A 25020-nucleotide genomic window follows, 5' to 3' on the forward strand; every position below is an offset into this window, starting at 1 on the left:
TACATGAACAGCTTGTCAGTCAGCTTCAGCTGTTTAGGCATGAGGGGGAAGACATACAGTAGAAATGAATAGTCCTCGCAGACCAACAATGTCCCTCGGGTGAAGTTTACATTCAATATTTCTGCACAACTGCACGCATCCGGTGGCAGAAAGAGAAGACGGTGTTGCCTCTTCAATGAAAGGAGAAAGCAAACAGCGCGACCTTGTGGACTACTTTGATATTGCATATATATATATGATCAACCACCTCCCCCCAGCAAACCCCTAATAAGTCCTGTAGGTCCCTGTTTCCCATCACATATAATCAATAACACAACCTGAGTTACAGCAGCAATGCATTATTTAGGTCAAAGGTCTACATCAGAGGGAGAAAGAAAATAAATAAATAAAATAAATATAATACATACACACACATTATATATATATATATATATATATATATATATATATATATATATATATATATATATATATATATATATATATAATTTTTTTTTTTTTTTTTTTCCCTCTCTGATGTAGACCTTTGACCTAAATAATGCATTGCTCCGGTAACTCAGGTTAGTGGTATGTTATTGATTATGTGTGATGGGAAACAGGGATAGAAATTCAACAAACACAGCAGCAACTAATATGTGGACACTGTCTGAAGGTGACTTATTAGGGGCTGCTGGGGGGAGGAGGTTTATCAATTCCTGACTTGAGTCACAGCACAGAAAGTGTAATCATGAGACATTTAATCAAATTAAGCTTTTTAAAAACTATGATTTAAGCTCTAAAGAATTGATGCCTTTACTGGGGGATGAGAATCTCTTGAATGATAAAGAGTAGAGTAGATGCCAGATATGCAGATTCATTTGCAGAAGAAAAATAAAATCAGATGCAAACAGAAGAATTGAGAATCAGTGCAAGAAAACAAATCCATTTCTCACATTTCCCTCCACAACAGACCCAAGCGTGATTAACCATCTGTTGCTGTGGTTTGCTGGCTTCTTAAAATTCAGCCCATAAAACGCGCAGCAAAACTTTCTCTCGCCAGATGCAATTATTTAAAAAAATGATTCTCTTGCACATGAATTCAAATCAATCATATATTATTTAAGGCCAAAAAAAGGGAAAAACAACTCGGGGCAAGGAAATTAAAAACTGCATATTTAAGACGAAGGGAGGATTAATCAAACTTCCCGGGGCGTCCCCCGACGAGGCTCCGCAAAATGAATTAAACAAACATCCGTGAAGACGTCCGGAAGCAAGTTATTAATTTCTCGCCTGCATCAGCCACAAATGACCTCTTTACAGTCCGCAGCTGCCGGATGGTGGATGGTGGATGTGCTTGTTGCAGGGTCCAAGTGCAGCGACTTATAGCTCTCATTTAAACTTGTATCATTCCACAGGTCAAAAACGCACAAAGACTGATGACTCTAAAGAGGTGGCTGTCTGTGCCATGTGAAGTGATGAACTGGGGAGCTGTCCAGCGCCCCCCCCCCTTGTACTTTAATAATAAAAATAAATAAATAAATAAAATGAGAAGAAGAACAACACAGATTGACACTTCATTACATTACAAACACCAATAAAACTTCTTTATAATGTATTTAAACACATAAACATGAAAAATATTTAAACAAGAATTCCAACATTATATTCCACTTTATTTCTGGCAAACATTGAAGAGAAATGCGAGCAGTTTTCAGGGGATTTTCCAGCTTACGTGACACAAATCATAAGAGTACAGACATCTGCCAACGCCAGCTTCATCACTCCGTCTCCTGTTGCCATGGTGATACAATGGTAAGAAGCACTAGGAGGCGTTTCGGGGCATAAAACTCCCAGCAGATCAAACCCACTGAAGACACCACCTGAGGAGGAGTTCACGAGTTCTTCGGGTCAGCAGAGCCCACGGCGCGCACCTGTCAATCAACTTCGGAAGCCCGGCAGAAGTGGAGAGTTGATTTTATTCATTTATTTATTTATTTATTTTATTGACAGGCTGAATGAATAAAAAATGAAGGCTGGAGCAGTCGTGACTCACACATACCTGGGAGCCGGCAGCTTCACAGCTTCAGCACGGCACCTCTTCTCACACAACACATTGGAAATAGAAGTCGAGATTTCATTTGATGCGGTTTATTAACGTACACCAGCACGTCACTCCTGACGTTCTCAGGCGCGTTTTACGGAACACTCGCTTCTGCATACCGACATCAAGTGCTCCGAATGTTAAAGCTGATTTATACCGTGGACTCGGAAGGTCTGACATTTTAATGTCCGGACCGCTCACTATAACACGCAGTCACCCAAGGCCGCCGCCCCAAACGCTGAGTCGGCAGGAAAAGTAAAGGACGTATATTTCCACGGTGTCAGATAAAAGTCAACTCTCCAGCTCCCTCGCTGGAATTCGCCTCTCATGAACATGCATGAGCTCAGACACAAAAGCGTTTCCCGCCGGTGAATGTATTTTGGGCTCAGAATGCACATAAGGCAGTGGATTTTGATAGATGTGCTGTTTTGTAAGGGATTATTTATGGCAGATAATCCATTTCGGGAGAGTCTGCGAGCTCGGGTGGCCTTGCTCGCAGATGAAGTGTGTGTCTGAACCAGTACTCGCCCTTATTCAGCACTCTAACCTCCAATATGTTTCGCCGGAGCTACAAGAGCGCTGGTCAAGGTGTGTCAATCCCTCTGACAGCCACAAGGGCCGCACTGGCCGGATGATGATGATGGTTCTGGCCCAGGTTTCTGCAGAGAACAGATCAAATTGAAGCACACTGTGGCAGACTGGGACCCATTTACAACAATCCTTAGCAAAATTGTGAATCAAAGAGCTGGAGTTGGTCACACAACTTAAGCTTCATAAGTTACGATTGGGAGCTGTGTTAGCTATAACTGGATATCAGCAGACACTAGCACCTCCCCAAATATCAAGAAAGTTTCACGAGATTTTTGAAAGACAGACAAACATATCTACAGCAATCATACAGCCTTTGACGTCATGGACATCGAGAGTTAGAATACACCAAAAGACAAGGTGGATTTTAGTGCGTCTGATGTGGGACGAGGAAAACAAGTGCAGACATCTATCTGCCAGAACCAGCGCCGACCCTGTCGCTTGTTGCCATGGCGATCCGATTGTGTGAAGAAAGAGGAATTTCAGGGCTCAAAACAAGTCAAACCACCTGTCAATCTAATAATGCCAATGAAATGAGGAGAGTGCATCTCTCAACTGCGGCTGGATTTGACATATTTTCAAACACTGTAAAGGTTTGTACAAACTCTGGCTGTATGCGGTGAACAGACAGATTAAATAGTGTCATCATGATCGCTCATTTTGCCAAAATAAACCTGCAGATGTTTAGCTGTTTGTTGTCTCCATGTAAGCAACGCAGACTGTAGAAGCACATGTAATGCCTGTGTTGGGACATGACAATCACATGGCTGTCAACGGTCTTGTGAAAGACCTCAGATTAGTCTCTCAACAGAACTCCTGGCAGAGTAGAATTTTAATGGTTGGAATAAATCATTCAGAAACACCAAGGTCAGAGGAAGTAGAGGACACCTGTCCTGCTGTCTTTGTGCCACTGGGTGTCAGTGTGGTGACACTGCAGGAAAATGTTTTCCTTCAGTCAGTCCAACTCGCAGCTTCTCTTTCTCACTCACCTGTCTGCGAGGAGGCCGCGCCGGCTGGTGGTCAGGATGGTTGGGGGTCCACGGCCCGAGGCTTTCGTTTGAATAGAAGTCCATGGGGTAGACCTCCTTCCAGCTGGTTTCCTGCAGAGCTACAGCAGCCTGTGAGGAGGAGAGAGACAAGCCATGGTCACTGGGGAAAGGGTTAATGATTCACAGCGCCCTGACGCCCTCTATCACATGGCTATTTTGAAACACAGAAAGTCAGAAAAATATGTAATAAAGTTGTCGTTATTGCTTGAATAATTTCAGTGGGTTGTGTCACACTTATTTTATCAATATAACTGGATAGCTTTCCTTGCAATTTCCGGAAACTCATTTGCACTTTTCCCCACTACCCGAGTTAATGTTTTGTGATCGGAGATTAAATCTTTCTTGTTTTTATGACGCGAGACGACACAGTCTGATTCAGATGTGCGAGGTCACACAGAGAGCATTTAATCCAAACCTGACTACTCAGATTTAATGGGACTTTCAGCAACATGCAAAACATTTTGTTTAGCAGTATGTCCGACGACAACAAACGCATTCAAATAAGCTGAATGCACCAAGTCGTCGCCAGACCAGGAAGTAGCTCGGAGTCATTCCGTGCAGTGCTATGAAGTTGAGTGTAAATAGCCAGATGCTTAGTTCTGCCACACCACTGTCTCCATCCATTTGTAAACAAACAACTACATGTTACTTAGCAACACATCCAGGCAAAGATTCATTCATACCTGTATTTTGCTTAATACATTTGTTTCACATTTTTTTTTGTATGTTAAGGTTCACCCTCTGCAGTGAGCAGTTTGGTCTGTCGAGATTTTGCAGTTGATACTGCTTCAGTCGCAGAGACGGACTCACATTACATCAGTCACGTCGTGCAGGGCAGCGATAGAAAAACCAGACCAGACAGGGAGTGAGGATTGGATCAGGTGAGCATACAGACAGTATGATCAATCGGCATAATCCACGCCTCCTGATCCGAACAAAATGTAATTCATACAGATGTGTCTACATGAAGCATTTTGAGTCAGATCAGTCCTTTATTTTGATGGCAGTGGTCCATGTAAAGTGTGAAGTCTGCATAATCCAGATTGTAATCCAGATCGCCACCAAAATCTATTCATCTGATCACCACAGTCTCCTGAATGTCTTGATGAAATCTGACTTATCCAGTTATTGTGCGAACAGACAGCGGAACACCCTCCTTGATGGAGGGGATAAATACTTCGAACCTTACGTAAAGACTGACATCCGGGGAAAATATCATAAATGGTTATCTGACATTACCAAAGTGCTGCATATGACAATGGTAACTTATTTGTCAAAAATACTTCCACTGCCACCAACAAGGTTGACGAAACACTGCATATTCATCGGAGCTCCTGGTGATGTGGAGTTCATTTTATTTGTAAACTTGGCTCCAGGTCGCCAGAGAGACACGATGGGGCTGCGGCAGACTGTCGATCCAGACAAGACAGGTGTCACAATATTAAGTGAGGATAACAGGCACAGTCGTCATGTTGCCCCCGTCGAGTTTCCCAGCACAGCGAGGCATCTGTTGGAGGAACGCAGCGGCGCTGGCATGACACTGCGGTGGCAGAGAGCACGCAGCTCCATATGGAGGAGGAGCACGCGTGAATATTGATCGTGAACGAAGGAGCAGACTGAACACAAGAATAAACAAACAGTGGGTATAGCAACTGTGTGGAACTTTCTGAGCGGCACCTCAGGTAAGGGAGGTAAACATTTAACTGAGGAGGGTAGTTGCTCAAGATTGCTGATAGATGTTGACAATGGTTCATTTTAAATGAAGTTGCTTAATAGAGGCACATCTGTTTCGGTTGACTTGATATCGATGAAAAGGTGTCGAGGCTGAGGCGGTAATGCAGTAGAAGAAACAGATGCTCACAGATTTTGCTGTTAAGTGTGAAGGAAATTCAAATGTTTTAAGGAAGAATTAGCTAATACTGGCAACAGGTGTTAATAGCGCCAATGAGCATAAAGAGCCAAAACATACTCGCATCTAGACTGGTTCTTGGTTTCTGTTGGCGACTTCCTGACGTCTAACGGCTGAAGGAGGTGGTCAATCCGCTGGGGCTGGGGCAGGTACAAAATGTGTCTAGTAGACAACATTATGTTTTGGCCACACGCGGAACAATTTTATTCGCAAAAGATATTTTGATTGTTTGCCAAGCATGTGTCCCGTCAGGACCACTGCATTGTGATTGACACGTAGCACATCGCCGTCAGACCAGGAAGTAGCCCACACTCATTCGGTGAAACACCGCCAGACCAGGAACTAGAAAACACATTTGGCAAAAGACATCTAAGCTCATATAAGTGTTTTGTGTGTGCTCAAAAATGCCATTGAATCCTTCATTACAAGTACACAATGGTTACACACAACAACAAACAAAGTTAGTGGAGAGTCAAAATAGAATACATGTAAGTATATATTCAAGATTACGTTACGGTGAAGCACAAATAAAAATAAATAAAAATAGAATTCATCCAACAGTGAACGAGGCTAACAATTAATAACACTTGAGCGACAATAGTACTTGACAGTTAAGCAAGTTATTATAGCAATTTTACCAAAATTGGTCAGTAAACAGTTAAGTGTCAAAACTTTGGTTCAAAAGTAGCTTAAGTGTTTACTGCTAGCTCTAAAATGTAAACATGGATTACATGCCGCAGAATGCTGACATCCCAGACAGGGATTACGGCGGCATCCTAAATCACATGTAGCCGGATATTTATTTTATATTTATTACATCAGAGGTTTAAACAGTTGCTGCGGTCCCTTGGCCTCTTCTTCACTCCTCCTGCTCTTACTTACTGCTCTGTTGCCGTCTCATCTCACACCATCTCTCGGTGGAAGCTAGCTTCTCTTTCTAATCCCTGCTCTGACAGGAGAGCCAAGTGTGTCTTATTGACTATAAATATAACATGAGACGTACTGAAAATAAACGCTGCCCTGCTCCTGCTCCTGCCCCTTTGCTAAAAGCCCCCGCCCATCTCGCAAGTTGGAGGAGAAGAATAAGTACACCAGAGATATGTTTATGCTCGGACACAAATGATTCAAAAGCCAGCTGGAGAAGTTGAACATGAGGTCTCATTCAACGTGTGCAGTGACAAGACTGAAGGCAATAATAAGACATGAATATCAGAATCAAACTAATGAGTCGAATGACCTACAACAACAAAGGAACACCAACAGTGCAGACTCACATCACCAGCTAAGGCCTCCCACAAACCACCTTGAAATGGATGCTTCTGAGCTGAGGACAGTAGGGGGAGCTGCTTTTCTGCCAGTGTTCCTCAGTCTGTTTGTGTGTTTGCCAGGATGGGAAGGAACAAAGCAAGAGGGCGAGAGCATCTTCTGAGCCTGGCCTTGAACACCAGCAGTCGACGTGAGACACCAGTCATCGAATGTCGGCTGTTCATGATGAAGACTTTTATTTAGTTTGGCATATACTGTAAAACTAAATTCAGATTTTAGCGGCGACTTAATGAGTTCTGAAAAGCAAACCATGGCAGTATTACATGAATATAAATAAGCTGCGGCTGCACTCCGTCTAAACCAATCGATAATTTAGGTATTCCAGTATCTTATCAATTAATGGAGTCTTTTCTGAACACATCTGCAGCTTTAAGTGCAACTTGGTACAGCACAGAAGACAGGAAATTATTTATACCTTTAAAGCCGATTTGGTGTTTCACTTCCATCATTCAATTGTATGAGACACACATAAAAACATACAAACCAAATGTACTGTGACTTTTAAACCTCTTCAGCACACCCAAGGTTGACGACAAAAGAAGTGGGTGTAGAACTGTGATGTGCTTTACAGACTGCGTTCTGCCAGGTTTATTTTGGGGTTAAATTGTGTACGTGTGACACAGTTAGTGACAACGCAAGAGTGCCAAGACGCTTTTAACTTCGAGTTAGAGGTGATGATGATATGACACTATCGTGACGTCAGTACATGATTCTCTTTGGTTAAGCAAATATAAGTAAAGGGGGGAAGCAGTTCAGGTCATCGTGGCCCTTGAAGTGCTGCAGGAAAGTCCAGTATGGTCCATCATTTCTAACCACAAAATAAGTACATTCAATTCTATGTAAAAGTCAAAAGAATTGAATTATACATAAGCTTCTAGAAATTTCAAAAGTGTGTCTGCATGAACGGAGCTAGCACTTTTTCAACATTACCTATGAAGCACTTGTAGAACACATGGTGACAAACTGCCATACAGGAGGGACTAAAAACATTCAACATAATAAAGTATAAAGGAAATGGAATTAATACAATGCCAACACCAAATGTGACACCAAAACCAAAGAGACAAATGATGGAAGGATTAGCGAGTTAGTATGAAAAACATAAATATATGAAGAGATTCTATTTCTATTGTTACAATTTAAATTCACCTCCAGGGATAATTTTGAAATGTCAAAGTATCTAACTTAAGGTGTCAAAAGAGCCAGTTCACTCTAGTCTGGTCCAAACTTCAGGCCATAGTCAACAGCCCAGCGGCGTATGTCTGTTTCAGATAGCACAGGGTGAAAGTGCCCATAATTGTAAATGCATGTTCAGCCACTTTCAAGGGTGCGTTGTGTCTCAGGACTACAAAATTCTTGTTTACCTCATATGGAGAGAGCAGAGGCTTGGAAAAGGCTGTGCCCCAGTCGATGGATAGACGTGGGCAAGCAATCTGGACCCACCTGTGTGAGGAGAGAAAGGGTATGAATTTGTGCACACTTGGACTGCGTGAGTGGGTGTGTATATGCGGGAAGGACAAGTGAGCCTATTAGACAGGCATGGCACATCTGCGACGGCTCTCGGCATGTGGATATGTGATGCAACGGGTTGTGCGGGGCGCCGTTCATCCACCTGATCTCGGGCATCTGTTGGCGAGATCTGTCCTGATTTGCAACAGCTCTGAAGACAGCTATGGTACATTGTTTGAATGCACAGGCAGCTGTTGGAAGCTGGAAATAGAGGGAGGGTTTTGATGAAGACGGTGCAGTTAGCGGGGAGGAGGTGTGGCTGGGTGTGAACAGAAAAACAGGGAGCGTGAAAAAGAGGTGGAATGCGGTGAAAGAACAGGAGGGAGAGGTTAGGTTAGAGCGAATTTAAAAAAAAGAAGAAGAAGAAGAGGCGCACCAGCCCGGTCTCCATGGAGGTAGCCTACATAGCAGGCAGACAGGGTGGTGGAGAAGGAAAAGAAGGAGGGGTGTCTGAGCATGAAAGTGGGAAAAGGAGGCAAGCGAAAAAAAAAAGAGGGACACGGATACCGCGCAACATGGAGAGGAAGGGGTGAGGTTGCAGAGAGTGAGAGGAAAGAGTGAAGATTGTCATGGAAAAGAGTGTTTGCTCTGGAAAAATGCATGGGAGACGGATAAGGGCGAGCGAGTAAACAGCTGGAGGGACAAAAGAACAATAGAGAAAGGGAGAGGTGACTGGGGTTGAAGGGTTAGCTTTCACAGATCAATGCTATCAACAACTCCATCTCTGCAACAGTGTCGCCCCTAATCCTTTTTATGGACCTCCGTCAGAAACATTGACTGCACAAAACTACAGTCGAAATCAGGGCCCCCGAGCTGCTGCGGGTCTAGACGGATGTCGATAAAAATAAGCAGCACCTGGGGTGAATTAATATTGTGCCTTGTTCAGCACACCAGGGTCAGTGCAGGTGAGGGATCCATTAGAGGGAAACGATACCGGTAAAATCAATCGAAGACATGTAGAATGTTTCAGTCGATAGATCTTTAAATCTTTCCTCGTAATAAGGCTTGTTTCGGCTTCAAAGGTGAAATATCTCATTTGTTAGTCGAGTTATCGGGAATTATCACCACAAGAGCCAAAAACGGTTCCTGCTCTTCCTTGAAAACAGGATGCATCTGCTAAGCTTAGGATTAAAAACTAGACTCGGAAGAGAAATGACAAAAAAATGGAGACAATAAATTACCCATAGGTTTGAGTCTGGGTTTCTTCTGCAGCTGATACAGGACAAATTTAAAGTATAACTCATTGGACTTTGCGGACGAGATTTCAGATCGGCGTCAAAATGGAAAAAAAAAAAAAAAAAATTAAAAGTGTTATTATTTGTTCTCTTTAAGATCTCAGGCTGGTGTCTGAAGTTCTTCTCCTCACTGCATGCTTCCGCACTTCCATGAAGGAATTATTTATAGAAGAAGTTTGACAGCGTGCATTAATGCATCCATGTCTTGTTGGATATGCATGGTTACTTTACATGTCTGGGCATGTGGCGACTGAAAATATGAGGAGTGGTTTTAAAAAAAGGATGTAATTAATAAGAGAAGCTGGGTTTCTGTCCTCGGGGCTCACACTGAGAGGAAAGTAGAAACAGAAAGCATTAAAGGCAAAGCAGACACGACCACTCCTCCGACGAAGCCGCTGCTGCCAGAAGGGACAGTGCTGACATTCGCACAGAGACCACAGCTCTGTGAAATACATGTTGTTATGCCAGGTAAAGGCATGAACACGGCCCAAATTGCATTCCCTGCTCATCTTTCAATCTCCACAGGAAGGCAGAGACTCCAGTGAAAGGAAACAGCGATCCAGAACAAGGGGAAAGACTTTTGTTCCACATGTAGAGCCAAAACCTACAACCTGAAAAAGAATATGTGATGGTGTTGAACCAACTCCTGGGCACTAACAGTTCATAACAAACACATGCGCTGAAGAATCAAGAGAATGGGATGAAACATTCAAATCAATGGGAAGAACTACACTTGGCAGCCCCAGGGCGGTTTAAGTCTCTGCATGAGGCAGAGAGACCACAAATACATGTTTACTACTGCATGAACAAACGGTGAGCTTCTCCATAATGGCTATAGCTTCATTTGTCTTGGAGTGTGGTGATGAAGTCCACAAGCAATGGATATTTAACATGACAACAATGTAAAAATTCACTCATGCAGGCTCAGAATTCTCCCACGTAAACACCAAACAGGCTTTGTACAATAACACCGATTGCATTCCATAATAATGTGAACGACAAACTGTTGGACTACAACATGGGAGGGCAACATTTGTTGCAACACAGGCTGAAGTTGACACATATAAACTTGGGTGACATGTTACGGCTGTCAAGTAATCAGAGCAAAAGTTTGGCGGTGAGACATGGAAAATTCATGAAGAATGGAAGACAAGGAGATAGTTGCTGGGACGGCCAGAAAGACAGCCTCCATTCTTCCCACTGCAGGAAAATTTTGATTCTTGAACGGATACAGAACTGCCTCTCGAAACTGTCATGTTGCCTCTGCACTAATTTTAGACCAGTCTAACGGTAAAAACTGGCTCAGTCTACTGTCTAACAATAGACAGCTGCACTTATGAAATGTGACTTGAGAGTCAGGAGGAAGTCGCTCACTCACCACCACCAAGCTTGACTCTCCTCACAACCTGTAGCTTTTTGTCTAACACTCCCTCTCAATAACTCGATAATGATCCGTACATTTAAACTTGGCCTCTGGTGGCCGAACCATCTCAAGCCCCCTCTGCACTGAGTTTGGCGCCCCTTCTCCATCTCGACCTTCCTAACTGGAGTTGGAATATTTGCTTCAACTAGTGACACTCGAGCCCTGAGGTACTACACCTTGCTGGTTCCAACGACACATCATCAAATGCCCATCCTGGCGTCAGATGCCACACATCCACAAGGCTACAACACGCAGAGCAATCCTCAAAAGACAACAAATACTGCCAGTAATGCACACATGCAGTTGCATCATCCAAAGTTCACCTCCAAAAACAATAATACACACATCAAAAGTTGCAACAGATGTTGTGGTGCATTACGTGGCAATTGAATCACTTTTTGTGCCGTGCAAAGTCGCGGCTCCGCCATTGCTGCTGTGGCCCATTACACTCCAGCGCCATTAGAACTCCACCTGCACGGCTTTACCTCCATTACTCACGCAGACTTGACCGGCCGATAGCGCAACAATTAACCTTTCAGACACTGCAGGATAATGGAAGGGTTTGTCTTTACAGGGAAAGTTATTTGAAATTAATAGCTCAGTATCCTCAGAAACGATTGGCTAAATGAGGAAGATTTGACGCTCGAATACACCTGGTGGCTTTTGTGGTGTGATAGTATAAAGATAATTGTACAGGAGTTTAAAACCTGCTTGGGGAAGAGTCTAATTACACACTTAAGAGAGTATGCTAATGGGGTCCTTCTCTATGTGCCTAATGATGGAGAGCGCCGTACGTTTATAGAGTGTCATCCGCCCCGCGGCATCCCACGATCTGCTGCGATCTGATCCTCGTGTCCATGGGACACCAACGTTCACTTTGACTTGCTTTATTTTTTCATACAAAATAGAATGTTTTGATTATATTTTCTTCCACTGCAACTGGTTGAACCAAAGAAACTGATGGGGGAAATTGCCTCTCCCATGATCTCTCACTTCTCCGACACCTTCCTCAGCTACGTCTGCATCACTCCATCACTCTCCTAGAACTCCCGCTCAATCTCTGCCAGACCTCCTGTCCTCCTCTCACCCACTCCTCCCTCACACATCACACTACTCATTACTTCACAGCGCGAGGGCAATCTGAGTGAGTAAGAAGAGCATGTGAGGTGTGACTCTGTGCGAGAGATTGGAGGTGGAGCGTTAGAAACTCTCTGGCCGCAGGGATACATTCGACTCACTTGAAGGTTAGACGGAACCCAAAATTAACCCCGGAGACCACAGGGTCATACAGCAACTCAAATGTGTATTATTTGGAATTCTATCTGCATCACAGAGAACAAGATGAAAGGCACGGGTGAACACAATACAAAGATCAGGTGAGGAACTTGAGGGAACTACTTGGCGAGGGGAAGCCCTCCAAAACCAATTACTTTGCATCTCTGTCTGACAGTTATGTACCTTATACACGGCGACATCTGCTAGTGACAATCTGGCCCTTATTTCTATTAAATTATCCATTCAGAAACCCATTCCAATGACTCATACCTTATATGTTCCATCTGTTGTTGAGATCGGAGCTCAAAAACTCGAGCCTTAAAATAATCTTCAGTTTTTCATGAACAGAAATACAGGATTTCCGCAGCAGAATGTAACACTCTTGGTTTAGAACCTGAGAATGGTTTCCGTCATGCTGCTCAGTGGTTTTCTCGATAACATCAGTACGGTTGTCAGGTGTCAAAGTTGCTTTGCGGAGGGTAACACAGATTCAACTCAATATAAGAGTCCAAACACAGCGCTGCAACTTCCAATCACATTCACTGGTAGTTTCGGAACAGGAAGCTGATCGTGACGTACATGGCACAAGAGGACAGTTGAGACAAGGGGGGTGGGGGGTGGAGGGGTGTTTAGTAAAAACTCACGCATCAACTTCAGGCAGCAGATCCAACTTGCTAGGGAAGATTTCTGACATAAGAATCCGAGTGAAGGTCCGACCCAGAGACTGTAGCCGGGACTCCAGGTGCTGAAATGAAACAGCGATTTGGGAATTGAACCTGCTGAGCAATGACAAAACTAATGACAACATAGTATAACAGTCATCATTATGATCACCATTACCATCATCATTACCTATTTTGTTTGTTTTAATTCAACAATTTTTATTTCTGATGTTCTTTTCACGAAAAATGAGACATTTTTTTATTTCTGTAGGAAGAGGTTTAATACTTCCTAGACAGTCAATAATCACTTCTGTGTGAAAGAACGATAGTTAAGGTTCAGTGACTTCTCTCACCACATCATTCACAAGAACAAATTAGAATTGACTTAGTTAGCTGCATCTGTATTCAATTCTGAACCATACTGTCGAAATTGGGACTCATATAGGCAATCCACAATAACAATGTAACAATGCATTTTGTTTATCAAAGCCTTATCATCAGGTCTTTAAAATTTCAAAATTCACCTCTAAGTGGCTCTTCAAAACACATTCATTGTGGCCTTAAAAAGCTTCTGCTTACTTGCGCAGAGTTGATTCAATAAAACAAACTGCTTAAACCAGAACACCCCTTTGGGTAGCTCCGTTTAACAGGCAGCCATGTTTAGACAGAAATATTTTTTAGCAAAAGAGAGCGAGGCATTCAAGCAGAGACACCCCATCAAGTCCCTCTGGGCTGATAAACGCTCAAGTTTTACTGATACATTCTGTCCTTGAAAGTATCACGAGACATTTCTGTGACAGAGCTCTTATCAAAAATAGTTCTGTCCCCCTACTCGCAACGTTATCTGTCACACCACTTGTGAATCTCACTGGTGGCCTATTGAAATCTTATTTCCTGTCCCTCTCCAGCTGCCTCTTTTGAAGGAAACTTTTCCATCAAAGGCTGGCACTTGTGTGGAAATACTGACTTTGGAAGGAGGGGAGTTTGTCAACAGTGCGTACCGACAATTGCCAACCATGAATACCATTGCTTTCGGCTGACTTTCTTGATAATTTTCTTGGAAGAACAAGAGCAAGGAACCAAAGCTAATCTGTGACCCACATTTCCAATGTGAAGGTACTTTTCTTGAGAGGAGAGACATCTTTGGATGAAAAAAAAATTTGGGATAACAGGTAAAAGGAGGAGGGGAAGACAACCATTGAAATGGCAACACAACCCCAATCACATGGAAATAGCATGGTCATTAGTTTAAGTAAAGAAAGTATCGAGCAGCAAATTCATACTGAACTTCAGAGGGCACAACATGAGGTACCTACCTCGAACACTTTGGGGCTACCCTGTCTGCCCAGCGTCCCAAGTATTAAACCCCAGTGCTGAGCAGTGCGGGCTTTGTCGATCGCTTGCATCCTCAGTGCCCGCATGGCTTCGTGGTCATAGTACTCTCTGGAGAAGACTTTACTGTAGGGGTCGTACCTATAAACACACATTTCAATTTAGAGTTCAGGCACAAATCTTCAGAAGAGACATGCGGCGGGAAAAAAAAAATCCAATCATCAAAAGACATCAAGTATGACAGGAGTTGGTGTATCTTTGGGAAAATTGAGGTATTTCAGAGCTTCTAATCTCCTTTTCTCCGCTACAAGGGGCTCACTTGAGATTAGAATCTTGTTTATGAGAGACCTGTGATCTGTGCAGCAGTGCGCATCTATCTATAACGACAGTATTCCACTTTGCATAAAAACAACTCATCAAAACAGAAGTTTATCCTCCAAAATATCAGCATGACACCGCACAGTGACTGAAATAGGCTGTGAAAAGAGCGAGTTGACATGAGGACGCGGTGATATATGTTGGCTATATGACCAGGCCACACTCCAGATGGAGCCTTTTATCAGAACAATAACTGAACATCACAGAACAACACAGGTATTTCCATCATACCTGTAGGCAGGAATATCCGGATTTGCGATCATAATTGACTCCAAATGAAATCTCCCATCGCCAAGATAACTGTGGGAGGAAACACAATTGTTTAGGTCCTTCTGGAACATGACAGTAAAAGTGTGGAGACAAGAATAATAAAATCTATATGCAACTCTCTCTCTGCAGAGCACCAATGGAAGAGCTGGTGTGTTAACAGGCTGAACTCCTCAGGGTGAGTTGGAGGTCCTGCCTTTTTCTGGGTCGAGCAACATGACCTCAATGATTTCGGCATGCTGTTTACAGCGAATGCAATCCGTCCAATTAACCTAAAGTCTTTGCTCTGGGTTCATCAGACCTCAAGTGGAGGCAGAGTTCACCAGGCCTCTGTACGCTGAGGCATCGAGGTGCCTCAAACTACAAGCTCAGACTGAGAATGAAAACCATGGAAACACCCCACAGGTAAAGACTGAGGAGACCCCTGCTGTCAGCGTGAGAGGGCACAAGTCAGTCACACCTCCACGACTGTACAGTCTCAGCCGGCCCTTTGAGGCAGGACATGTAATTAGACTCGCTAATTGGCCAGTGTTCAGAGCAGTCGGTGGGTGGTCTGCTGAAGAAGCACCGTGGATCGGTTTGCTTTGACGGCAGAGGAAAACATCGCGGAGAATACAACATGATGAGTGAGCAAAATAATCCGAAGCCTTTGATAGGCAACATCCAAGACCCCCTCCTCGGCTCCATCACTCTCCCCATAAAAAGCTCAACACTTAAGAGATGCTTGTCCTCGCTTCCCTCCAGCCTGCAGTCGGCTCGAGTCTCTCGCTACCTTCTCCACCCTTCCAGACATTTTACGCTCTTATTAAAAGCGGTCCCACATTCATGATGGATTCCACGCCTTGTTATGAATCGCCGAATCAATGCCTTCACATCAATATTCATGACGCAGAACAGAGAGTGAGGCAGTACATTTAAACAAACACCAGTCTGTTGATGTGCTTCGTGCTAATTATTTTTCATATAGGAGACGGCTAGATAGAAGCAGCTGAGCCTAATACAGACACCAATATAGATTCGCAGCTGGCTGGAAACCAAGAACAGCTCTGATGTTCTGGTATGCTCTGATCAAATCAATATGTTGCAACAGTCACAGTGCAACTTTCAACACATTTTTTTTTATAAATAGGAAACCTTGCTGTACAGTTAAGTTACCTGTGTATCAAGCTTCCTCAAGTAGCAATTTGTATGCCACAAATGTTATTTCAAATATCCGGATGCTATCAGAGTGAGCGTGTTCTAACAAAAGTAAACAGCATAACAATTGCTGCTATCACTATACACTCAGATAAATGTAATTATGTTTCCTGAAAATTAATGAGACTGAAACCATGCTGGCAAAAATGCACAAGTCTTGTACACAATTGAAGCAAGTAGATTCAAGGTAATAACTCAACTTTACCCTGCAGTAATTCGCTCAAAAGCTAGCCATTCCAAGCAATGCTTACAGGCATTACAGGCAGTAATAACAGGAACTTCTGAGGCAACAAGACCATAGAGTCCCTGGTTTGTCAAAAGGCAAAGACAAACCTCACCAAATAACAAATAATTTCATCTAGCTAATGAAGAGCTTGTTCATGTGATAGTTCTAGTGCTACTACACAAGAACGTCACTATGAAGACACCTTTGTATTATTATAGAACAATGTGTGTGTGTGTGCTAACTTTACTAAAACATAAATATGCCACACTTTATAACCTTGTTTCACACATTTTATTTGACCCGCTAATGTATTCATTTGAAATAGTTTGCGATACTGCTTTTGTCAGTCACTTTTGGGGCTTAAATTAGTTGACAAATGTTGCTAAATACTGTCAGACTAGCTTTGTTCTGCAACCTCTTCAGTTTGAAATGGCAGTCCTGACCATCACTAATAAACAAGATCCTCTTCCACTGGGCGCCTTATTAAATTAAAATAAATAAATCAAGAAAAACAACCCACTCAAGGGTAGTTGGTGAGGCATGGCCTGACCTTTTGGCTTTCTTTTAATAATATGTGCCCAGAGCAAACACTGGAAAAGCCTTTGTGTCCCACCAGACTAGAGATATTTACTAAGTAAAGATTGTCCTCAGCAAGCCTTTTTAATCTCCACGCTTGGTGGCGGGATCAGACATCACAGGTGAAGCAGTGGCAGAATGTTCATGGGGGAATTAATAAAATCCAGTGGGTGTTTCTTCTGCAGCGATGTGCAGAAGCAGAGGAGACTGCAGAGGTGTGTGTGCTTTTGCCTACAATGTGGCAACATTGTTGAAAAGAATGCATTGTTGAGCTGCAATTTGAATGGCTCAGATTTCATAATGGAGTCTTAGCGATTTTTTTTCTCCTCAAGAATCAAGGTATTTTTAGCAGCACTGTGCTGGATCAACAATTGGCAGGGCGGTTGACTCAAGAGAAGCCTCTAAGACAAAGCTACTTGTCACAGCCTGCTACTTCAGGTGCGACAGGTGTAGTGTCATATTGATTATTGCTGGCGGACAGGGCAAGTCATGGCCTTGACAGGAGTAATTACAGCCATGAATGACATTGCACTAGTGACTGGATGAGTCAGGCAGGAGGATTGTGGTTATTCTTCGGTAACAAAAGCATAAGGTAGAAGACAGGAGAGGGGAAAAAGTCTCACATAATGGCATTGACATCACGTTGCAGGCGAGGGGACGTACATCCTAGGATTTCTCCAGGTGACAGAGGGCGACACTGTGGCACCAGCACGTCATAGTCTGGTTTGAGAGCGGCGCTGACAGACTGCAGCATGAAAGGAGACAAAACGCGTCATCAGAACATTTGAAATGTACATTCCTTTGCCTTTGACCACATAGATCGAGACAGGAGGACCATCTTTCCCAGTTGTCCCACCTGTTTACCAAAGTGATTTGCAAGACTGTACTGTGTGGTGGCATCAGTTGTTTTGGCAACCTGGTGCAGTGGTTCCTCACTTTGGCTTAGGGATGCACCCATCTCCCCAAAAAGACAAAGCATGACCCAAATAAAATAATAAACTTTACTGAGATAAACACGAATAAAAGAATGGCAACCCAACAGTCACATGAAGATACATAACTACATAAGTATAGTTCAATTTTATGTTATGTTATCCACTTTTGGGCCCTGCCCACCCACTGAGAATCACTTGCCTCGTAGTCCAAATGTTGCACAAAAATTGGTGCAGCTTTCAGTTTTATCACCACCTCAGTTTTTCAGTTACAAAGGCTGGGTCTCAATTTTTCAGCTCAAGTCGGCCCAAGTTTGTTTTTTCTTTCAGCAAACACAAGCCTGCCGATTGCAAGAGCAACTGCGGGTAGTAACATGGTTCTGCCTCGACTATAACACCCCTGATTGGCCAGAGAAGTGGGGGAATTCTCTCGGTTTTACAGTATTTCGCACAGTTGCACTCGCAGACAAACAAACAGCAAAGAAGATATGACCTACTTCATGGAGATAATTAAGAGAAGCTGCTGACACATTCCATCTCTACATCTGCCAGCACCGTTCGCTCCTTTCTTGTATTATTGAACAGATGCCACTGAAAGGCAGAATGTACGGCAAAAGAAATGGAGCAATTTGGAATCATAACAAAAATGAGAGGAGTGAAATTGGGTGATGACATAGTGATATTGAAAGAAAGGTCCGAAGACTACACCATGGTGCACCTGAATGGGCCACAAATGCGCTATTAGTAGTCTATTGTCTGGATCTATGGGTTCATGGAGAATGTTATAAGCCTATGTTTGTAATTATTGGGCCAAAGCGATAGCAAAAAGTCGCTCTTAGTCTAAGGTTAAATTTAGTTTTTGATAGTGCTCTGACCCCTAAATAACATGGCTCTCTCACACACAACCTTCATTGAATTTACATTCACAGCTTAGTTCCTCCTTTCAAATTGAGGTTCTATTCATTCCAATACTATTCAGTCTAATGACAGTAATTCTCATATATGCGTCAGGGGAGGTGAAGAGAAGGTTGCATGAAGGGTGTAGGGGGTGGAGACGACAGACAGGAAAGCTGTGATACGAAAGTAGCATCTAGACTGAATGGATTTTTTAGGACAGTGGTGAGAGGATGAGGGACACTGGCTCTGACACGAAGATAGGAAACTGGGTAGACATACATCGGGAAGCACAATTAGAAATGAATATATCTGAGGGACAGCTCATATGGAGGAGTTGGTAGAGGGAAAACAGGGGACTTGTCGGATGCCAAAAATTGAGAAAGAGTAAAAGAAAAAGTGGAAGGCAACCAATGCAATGAAGAACGAAGTGAAAAGGATAAGTAAGACGAGAGGAAGGTCAAGATAAGATGACTTGGTGTGGCAAAAGCCAGACTAGAAAAGCAGAACCACAAACAACTCTTTATAGACCAGCTGCTGAAGTTCTGAAGACAGTTCATCGGCACGTGAAGAAAAGGGAGAAGAAATCAGGGAGGAGAAATTGGGGTCAGGATTATTTGTGGGGTCAGAGGTGAGGCTCCACGTGATGAGGTAAATGAAGAAATGTATGGGGAAAGAGAGCGTAGTACACTGGTGAAACACTGACATTGTCAGGCATGTGAAAAGGAAAAGGGGTCGTACATTCTGAGTCGGTATCATGGCAAGATGATGTTGAGGGATTGTTCTCACCTATTGGTTTGACCAAAAAAAAAGAAAAAAAAAGTGCCCAGTGTCAGACAACCTCAACAGAGAGGGCAACAGAATAAAATTGATAGGAACCTAAGAACAGTGCGCAAAGTGTTGAGTGAATAAATCATGCACTCTGAATATGAATTAGGCTTCAGAGTGCCGGGAAAATTGTCCATGTTAGAAGAGACCTTTTTACTCCCCTACTTATGTCTAATTTCATAGGATGATGAAACGTTCCAAGATGTGAAAAGTGAGATGATGAGAACAGGACTGACGTTCATTTGGCGGGAGGAGGACTCCATGGAAGGTATTAAGAATGGATGGTGATTGGATCTGACTCTGAACGAAGCTCATATTTGGTCATTGTAAAAGACTAGTTGGCATATCATTAAATCACATCATTAAATTAGCATACAGCAGAGTAGATGTTTGATTACATTTTCACACAAGAGCGTGTAGAATCTGCAAAACTTGAAACCTCTTCCAGTGTTCATCCGGAACACTGTGACCTCGGCAACACCGTGGGCTCAATGTTGCCATCAGACACTATTTGGACATACATTAAATCCATGTATACACACAGACGCACTCCAACTCCTCAGCATTAAACACGACTCATGCAGGCTGAGTGCAGTTTAAAAATAACAGTGGGCACTTAGGTGGCGGCATTAAGTGGTGCTGACATACATACAGTATTCCATCGAAACAAGCGATGCAAGTTTAATAATATAGCTGGAGATGCTTATGTGGAGGCATTTGGAGTTCATTGTGTGCTGACGTCCAAAATAACTTGGGCATGCTTCCCCACACATTTAACGTTTAAGTGCACGGGCTGATTCCGAAAAGAAGGGGTTGGGGAAAGCTCAGTGAGCGCATTATTACCTGCAGCGCCGCCACAAACTGAATAGTGCTGACGAGTGCCAGAGATTGTCCGGGAGTGAAGTTGAACTTGACCGTGTCCAGGAAGTGAGCATTGTCCATCTGGATGTCCACAAACACGTAAAGCATCTTAATACCTGCCGTGGAGTCTATGGGGACTGTGGAGACAAAAGGAAGGCGGATAAATAATTGAGGCTGTTTTGTCAGGTAAAGATGCTGCATCTCCACTATTGATGATGGGCCAGCAGCAGCGCAGCACGTGTTCTGGGATGCAGCTACAAGTGCATCTGCATGGATGGCCCTTTGTGCTCCATGTGATATACCTAACACAGGGAACTGATGCAAAAGCTTTAAATATTTAGGAGGAGGGTTGTCACATGGTCCTAATAGTGCCATTAATTCCACAGGCCATTCAGAACCAAGCCACGCCAGGGACGTTAAAACGGGAACAAAGTCAACATGAATCATGGTTGAGGAGGATAAAGAAGGAAGAGGGAGAAGATGGGAGAGGAAGACGGAGGAAAAGAAGAAGAGGAGGGACAAACAGGGAAGTTGAAAAAGAGGACAAGAAGGAGGAGGATAAAGAAGGTATGGGGCAGGAGGAGGAAGAGTAGGAGGAGAAAAAGAATCAGAAGGAGAAGATGGAGGAAGAAGATATAGAGTAAAGGAAGAAAGGGGGGGAACATGGAGGAGGCAGTGGATAAAAAGGGGGGAATAGGAGAACAGAAGGAAGGGGCAGAAGGAGGGGAAGAAGATGGGAGAGGAAGATACAGAGGAAAAGAAGATCAAGAGGAAGGAACACAGAGGAAGTGGGGGACAACGGAATGGAGGAGGGAGTGAAGGGGGAAGAGAATGTGGATGAAGAAGGAAGACAGGCAGGATGAGGAGGAGAAGAAGTAGAAGATGAAGAGGGAGGAAGACAAAGGGGAAAAGATTGAAAAGGAAGAGATGAAACAGCGGAGGATAAAAAGACAGGAGAGAGAGAGAAAGAGAAAGAGAAAGAGAAAGAGAAAGAGAGAGCGAGAGAGAGAGACAGACAGACACATTGTCAAAAAAATAAAATTACTACTTAATATAGTAGCCAGTATGGATGCAGTTCCAAGACAGAATGAGCTCCACCAGCCTTATCTCTTCAGAGACAAAGACAAGACAAAAATACTTGCCAGAGGAATGGTCAAGTCTGCCAGGAATATCCAAAATTCAATAGGTACAAACCAGATCAAATATGATCCTCCACAACAGAGTAGGAAATATGACTACAGAGAAAATGACACTTAGAAAAAACAGCCTGTATCCTAAAAGGCAGAGGATTGATTTCAGTAACAGATGGTCAGGTATTTTCGGCTGAGATGAGCATCCAGAAGTTTCGTATTTGTTTTGCTTGAATAAACCCAATCATGTCTGGGAAATGAAATAAAGTTGCTGCTCCTCAATTAAACTCGGATTATTTTCATATCACATCATTATGTTAGCAAACCTACACATAGTGTGATGGAAATTCCGCTCTAATGAAGTTACCTTTAAAGTTCAACGGTATATGGTGAATAGATAAAATGACAGCAGCGTTCCAAAGGGATGACAGGGAGAGAAGTGAAAGGAAAATAAAGGTGTGCTGAAGTGACAGTTTCTCTGTGAGTCACAGCACAATGCCTTTTATCGCCTACAGATGTTTGACATCTTTCGAGGCACTGGAGATGATGTTTGGCGTTCGAGCGATGAAGGTCGGGAGCATATGTGCACTAACATTTACTGGAATTTCTCATTGTTGGATTCATGGAAGCCGACAATTGCTGAGAAATCAATGTCAACATTGATCAAGTAGCCGACCTTTGGAACTTATCTCCACATTTATTGGATTTGCCATGCAAATACCACTTTGTTACCTTATATTAGCCCTGTTTCTCTGAGAGAGGTACAAACCCAGCTTAATCCTGATTTGATAAAATCTTTCTGCCAGAGCAGAATTTACTCAGCTTTGTTGAACAACTAACCCCACTCTAGGTCAAATAAACCAGAGTCGAAATTATTAATAGAATACCTGCCGTTTATTACAAGACTCGAAATGATTCTGACAAGACAGGACTGAAATAATAGTAATACTACTAATGCTGCCACACAGACAAAAGCAAAGCAATTTAAACAGAGCCTTAACTAAATTAAATCACCCTTATTATGAGAACCTCTTGTGGTTTTTCATTATTTTACTCAGTCCATTTTATAGTTTGAAACAGATTTCTGAAACCACCAGGTCAGACAAGCTTCAGTTCAGTTGTGTGTGGCACTGCAATCTATGTCACTCTCAGACCATCTTATCAACTTTCTAAGTCGCAAATGGTTGTATTTACTTGCATCCTTGCTTATACAGAGACCTGCTTATAGGATCAGAATATTGTGAGACACCAAGGAGACACATCTTTTAATAACAGGTTTGTTTCAGCTGCTTGAGAATATTGAACGCTTCTGTAATAGACATGACATCAAGTGAAACGGATTCACAGGCACAGTTGATGCCCCATGTTTGTCGCTCTTTGTAGTTTAACAGCATTTTGAGTAATGCAGCAGTTTTTTCTTGACGTTGTTATGACTTTGAAATTACAAACATTTAACATTTATTTATTATATTTTATTATGAATTGAATGGATGCTCCGCCTCTCACCGAAAGAGGGCGTGGCTATAGAGATATCTACGAAATGAAAAGCCCTTAAAATCAGCACAATGTGGGACCTTTAACTCAATGTCAACTGTTTTTGCTAAAACTATGTACGGTTATTTCAAGCTCGCTGGGCAATTATACAATCACAATTAATAATTGAGGGAAAATTTCTGGTGGATCTAAATTATCAGCCGTTTCTCAATTAAACACGGACTTGGCAACTTGGACACATTTCTTCTCTCTGGCCACCAGAGGTTGCAGTATTCTGAATCTGCCTACTAATGGCTAAGACTGCCAAATGTCAGGATCAATTATATACATATACATTCTCATATAATGTCTTATACTGAATTTGAGAATATTAGTATTAGTTTTTATGGTGTTTTGGCAACTTTTACAGTCGCTTTGCATCATGAGCCACAAAGCTAAGTTCCTGAACATGGCATGAAGTTAGTCCCCGCAACTCCAGACATTTGAGATAGTTTTTATTATTATTGTTATTATTATTATCTTGATTTTATTCGCCTTGTTCTTAGTTGTTACTTTGCTCTCAATAATCTCCACACATTCAAAGTTTTTTTTTTAAACAAAAACAAGTATCACAATACTTGAAAATATGGTATGTATTTCAGAGAGCGTAAGTGGGATCTGGTCATTATTGTGAGCCCTGCTGGGAAATGCTCAGCATGCCGGCGACTGAAAAGTTGTGGTATTTCAGTACAGTGAGGATGTGCAGTCAGGGTTAATTACCAGATTGATTTCGCATTTCCCCTTTTGTTCAGATCCAGATCGATAGCGTGGGCCTGAGAGGAAGTCTTGAGGAACCGCATGAGCTTTTCTAAAGGACGCCTCTAATGCACACTCACCATTGATCTTCTGGGTAAATGTGATGTCCAGGCTCCAAAGGTCTGACCTGTCTACTGTACCGAGGCTGGACAGGTTGCGGTAACTAGTTACAATTCTGCTGACGGATGCTGTTGTCTGTGTGTCAACACGCACTGCCTACTTTGTCCCGCGGCCCACTCCAACCAGGCTGGAGAGCCTGTAGATTGCTCACTTCACATCATTGCTTTCCCAACAGATGGCCAGACTTGTCACAAAAACAGACTCACTGAGACAACTGTGGCCATAGTGCACCATGAAATCGGCTCCCAAAGCACGGGCGGTGAAGTCATCCACGCAGCAGGCGCCGTAAGTCACGTCCCCCATCACGATGGTATCTGCCTCGGTGAACCTTGAACACAGACGCACAAAGTAATCAGGAGTGAGCGACAAAACGCATCTCCTGTTGTTTGTTGCTATCAAAATCAATTCTCCCGGCGTGCGAGGTGCCGTGTGATTATGAGAGCGCTGAGGAAGATCAATCTCCATTTGCTCCCTGCAGACACTGAGGGCACTATTGCATGTGACATCAGTCGACACTGATTAACAGTGCAGATGTGCAGTTCAGCTCCATTCATGAGACGCTTGATAGGTCACGGGTCGATGAGCACAAGTCTTTAACAGATCAACAAATAGCCTCTTCGAGAATCTACCATATACAGTATATACTGCATATCCAAACGCAGAGGACAGCTCATCAAAAAAAATGCTTGGGGAAAAGTATAAGCTGCAGTGTGACATTCCACAAAGTCCTGAAATTCAATATCATGTCATTTTACAGACATAGTACAAGGTTCTCCCTCGGATTTTTTTCTCATCTCCATTGTATGTTTGCAGGGCACATCGTCCATCCTCAGTCTTGAACCTTGAAAGAGAGTCTCTCTGCGAATGAGGACATTGTGAGTCACACTTCACTACATGTTGAGTGAAAACTCCTATGCTAGGAAAGTTTAGTGTG

The 25020-nt window shown here is 43.0% G+C and overlaps 1 protein-coding gene across 5 annotated transcripts in view; it reads right to left on the reverse strand.

Annotated features, from left to right (window-relative positions):
- The window catches only part of dph1 (diphthamide biosynthesis 1), a 95711-nt gene that overhangs the window by 45380 nt on the left and 25311 nt on the right, over window positions 1–25020 (reverse strand). For 3 of the 5 annotated variants that reach the window (XR_008415645.1, XM_053872133.1, XM_053872132.1), the window contains exons 4-12: window positions 24293–24414; window positions 20530–20684; window positions 17656–17777; window positions 14998–15066; window positions 14373–14529; window positions 13039–13139; window positions 8317–8395; window positions 3658–3786; window positions 2628–2739 (exon numbers count right to left, since the gene is read on the reverse strand). Coding sequence is in view for 4 of the 5 variants with exons in the window: in XM_053872133.1 (XP_053728108.1) it covers window positions 2674–2739; window positions 3658–3786; window positions 8317–8395; window positions 13039–13139; window positions 14373–14529; window positions 14998–15066; window positions 17656–17777; window positions 20530–20684; window positions 24293–24414 (1000 nt within the window). In the remaining variant the exon portion in view is untranslated. Of the gene's footprint in view, window positions 1–663; window positions 1438–1485; window positions 2740–3657; window positions 3787–8316; window positions 8396–13038; window positions 13140–14372; window positions 14530–14997; window positions 15067–17655; window positions 17778–20529; window positions 20685–24292; window positions 24415–25020 lie in introns of those variants that run through there. The other 2 variants (XM_053872134.1, XM_053872131.1) reach the window with 2 other exon arrangements.

The sequence above is a fragment of the Synchiropus splendidus genome, chromosome 8, assembly GCF_027744825.2.
Source record: "Synchiropus splendidus isolate RoL2022-P1 chromosome 8, RoL_Sspl_1.0, whole genome shotgun sequence".
NCBI lineage: Eukaryota > Metazoa > Chordata > Actinopteri > Syngnathiformes > Callionymidae > Synchiropus > Synchiropus splendidus.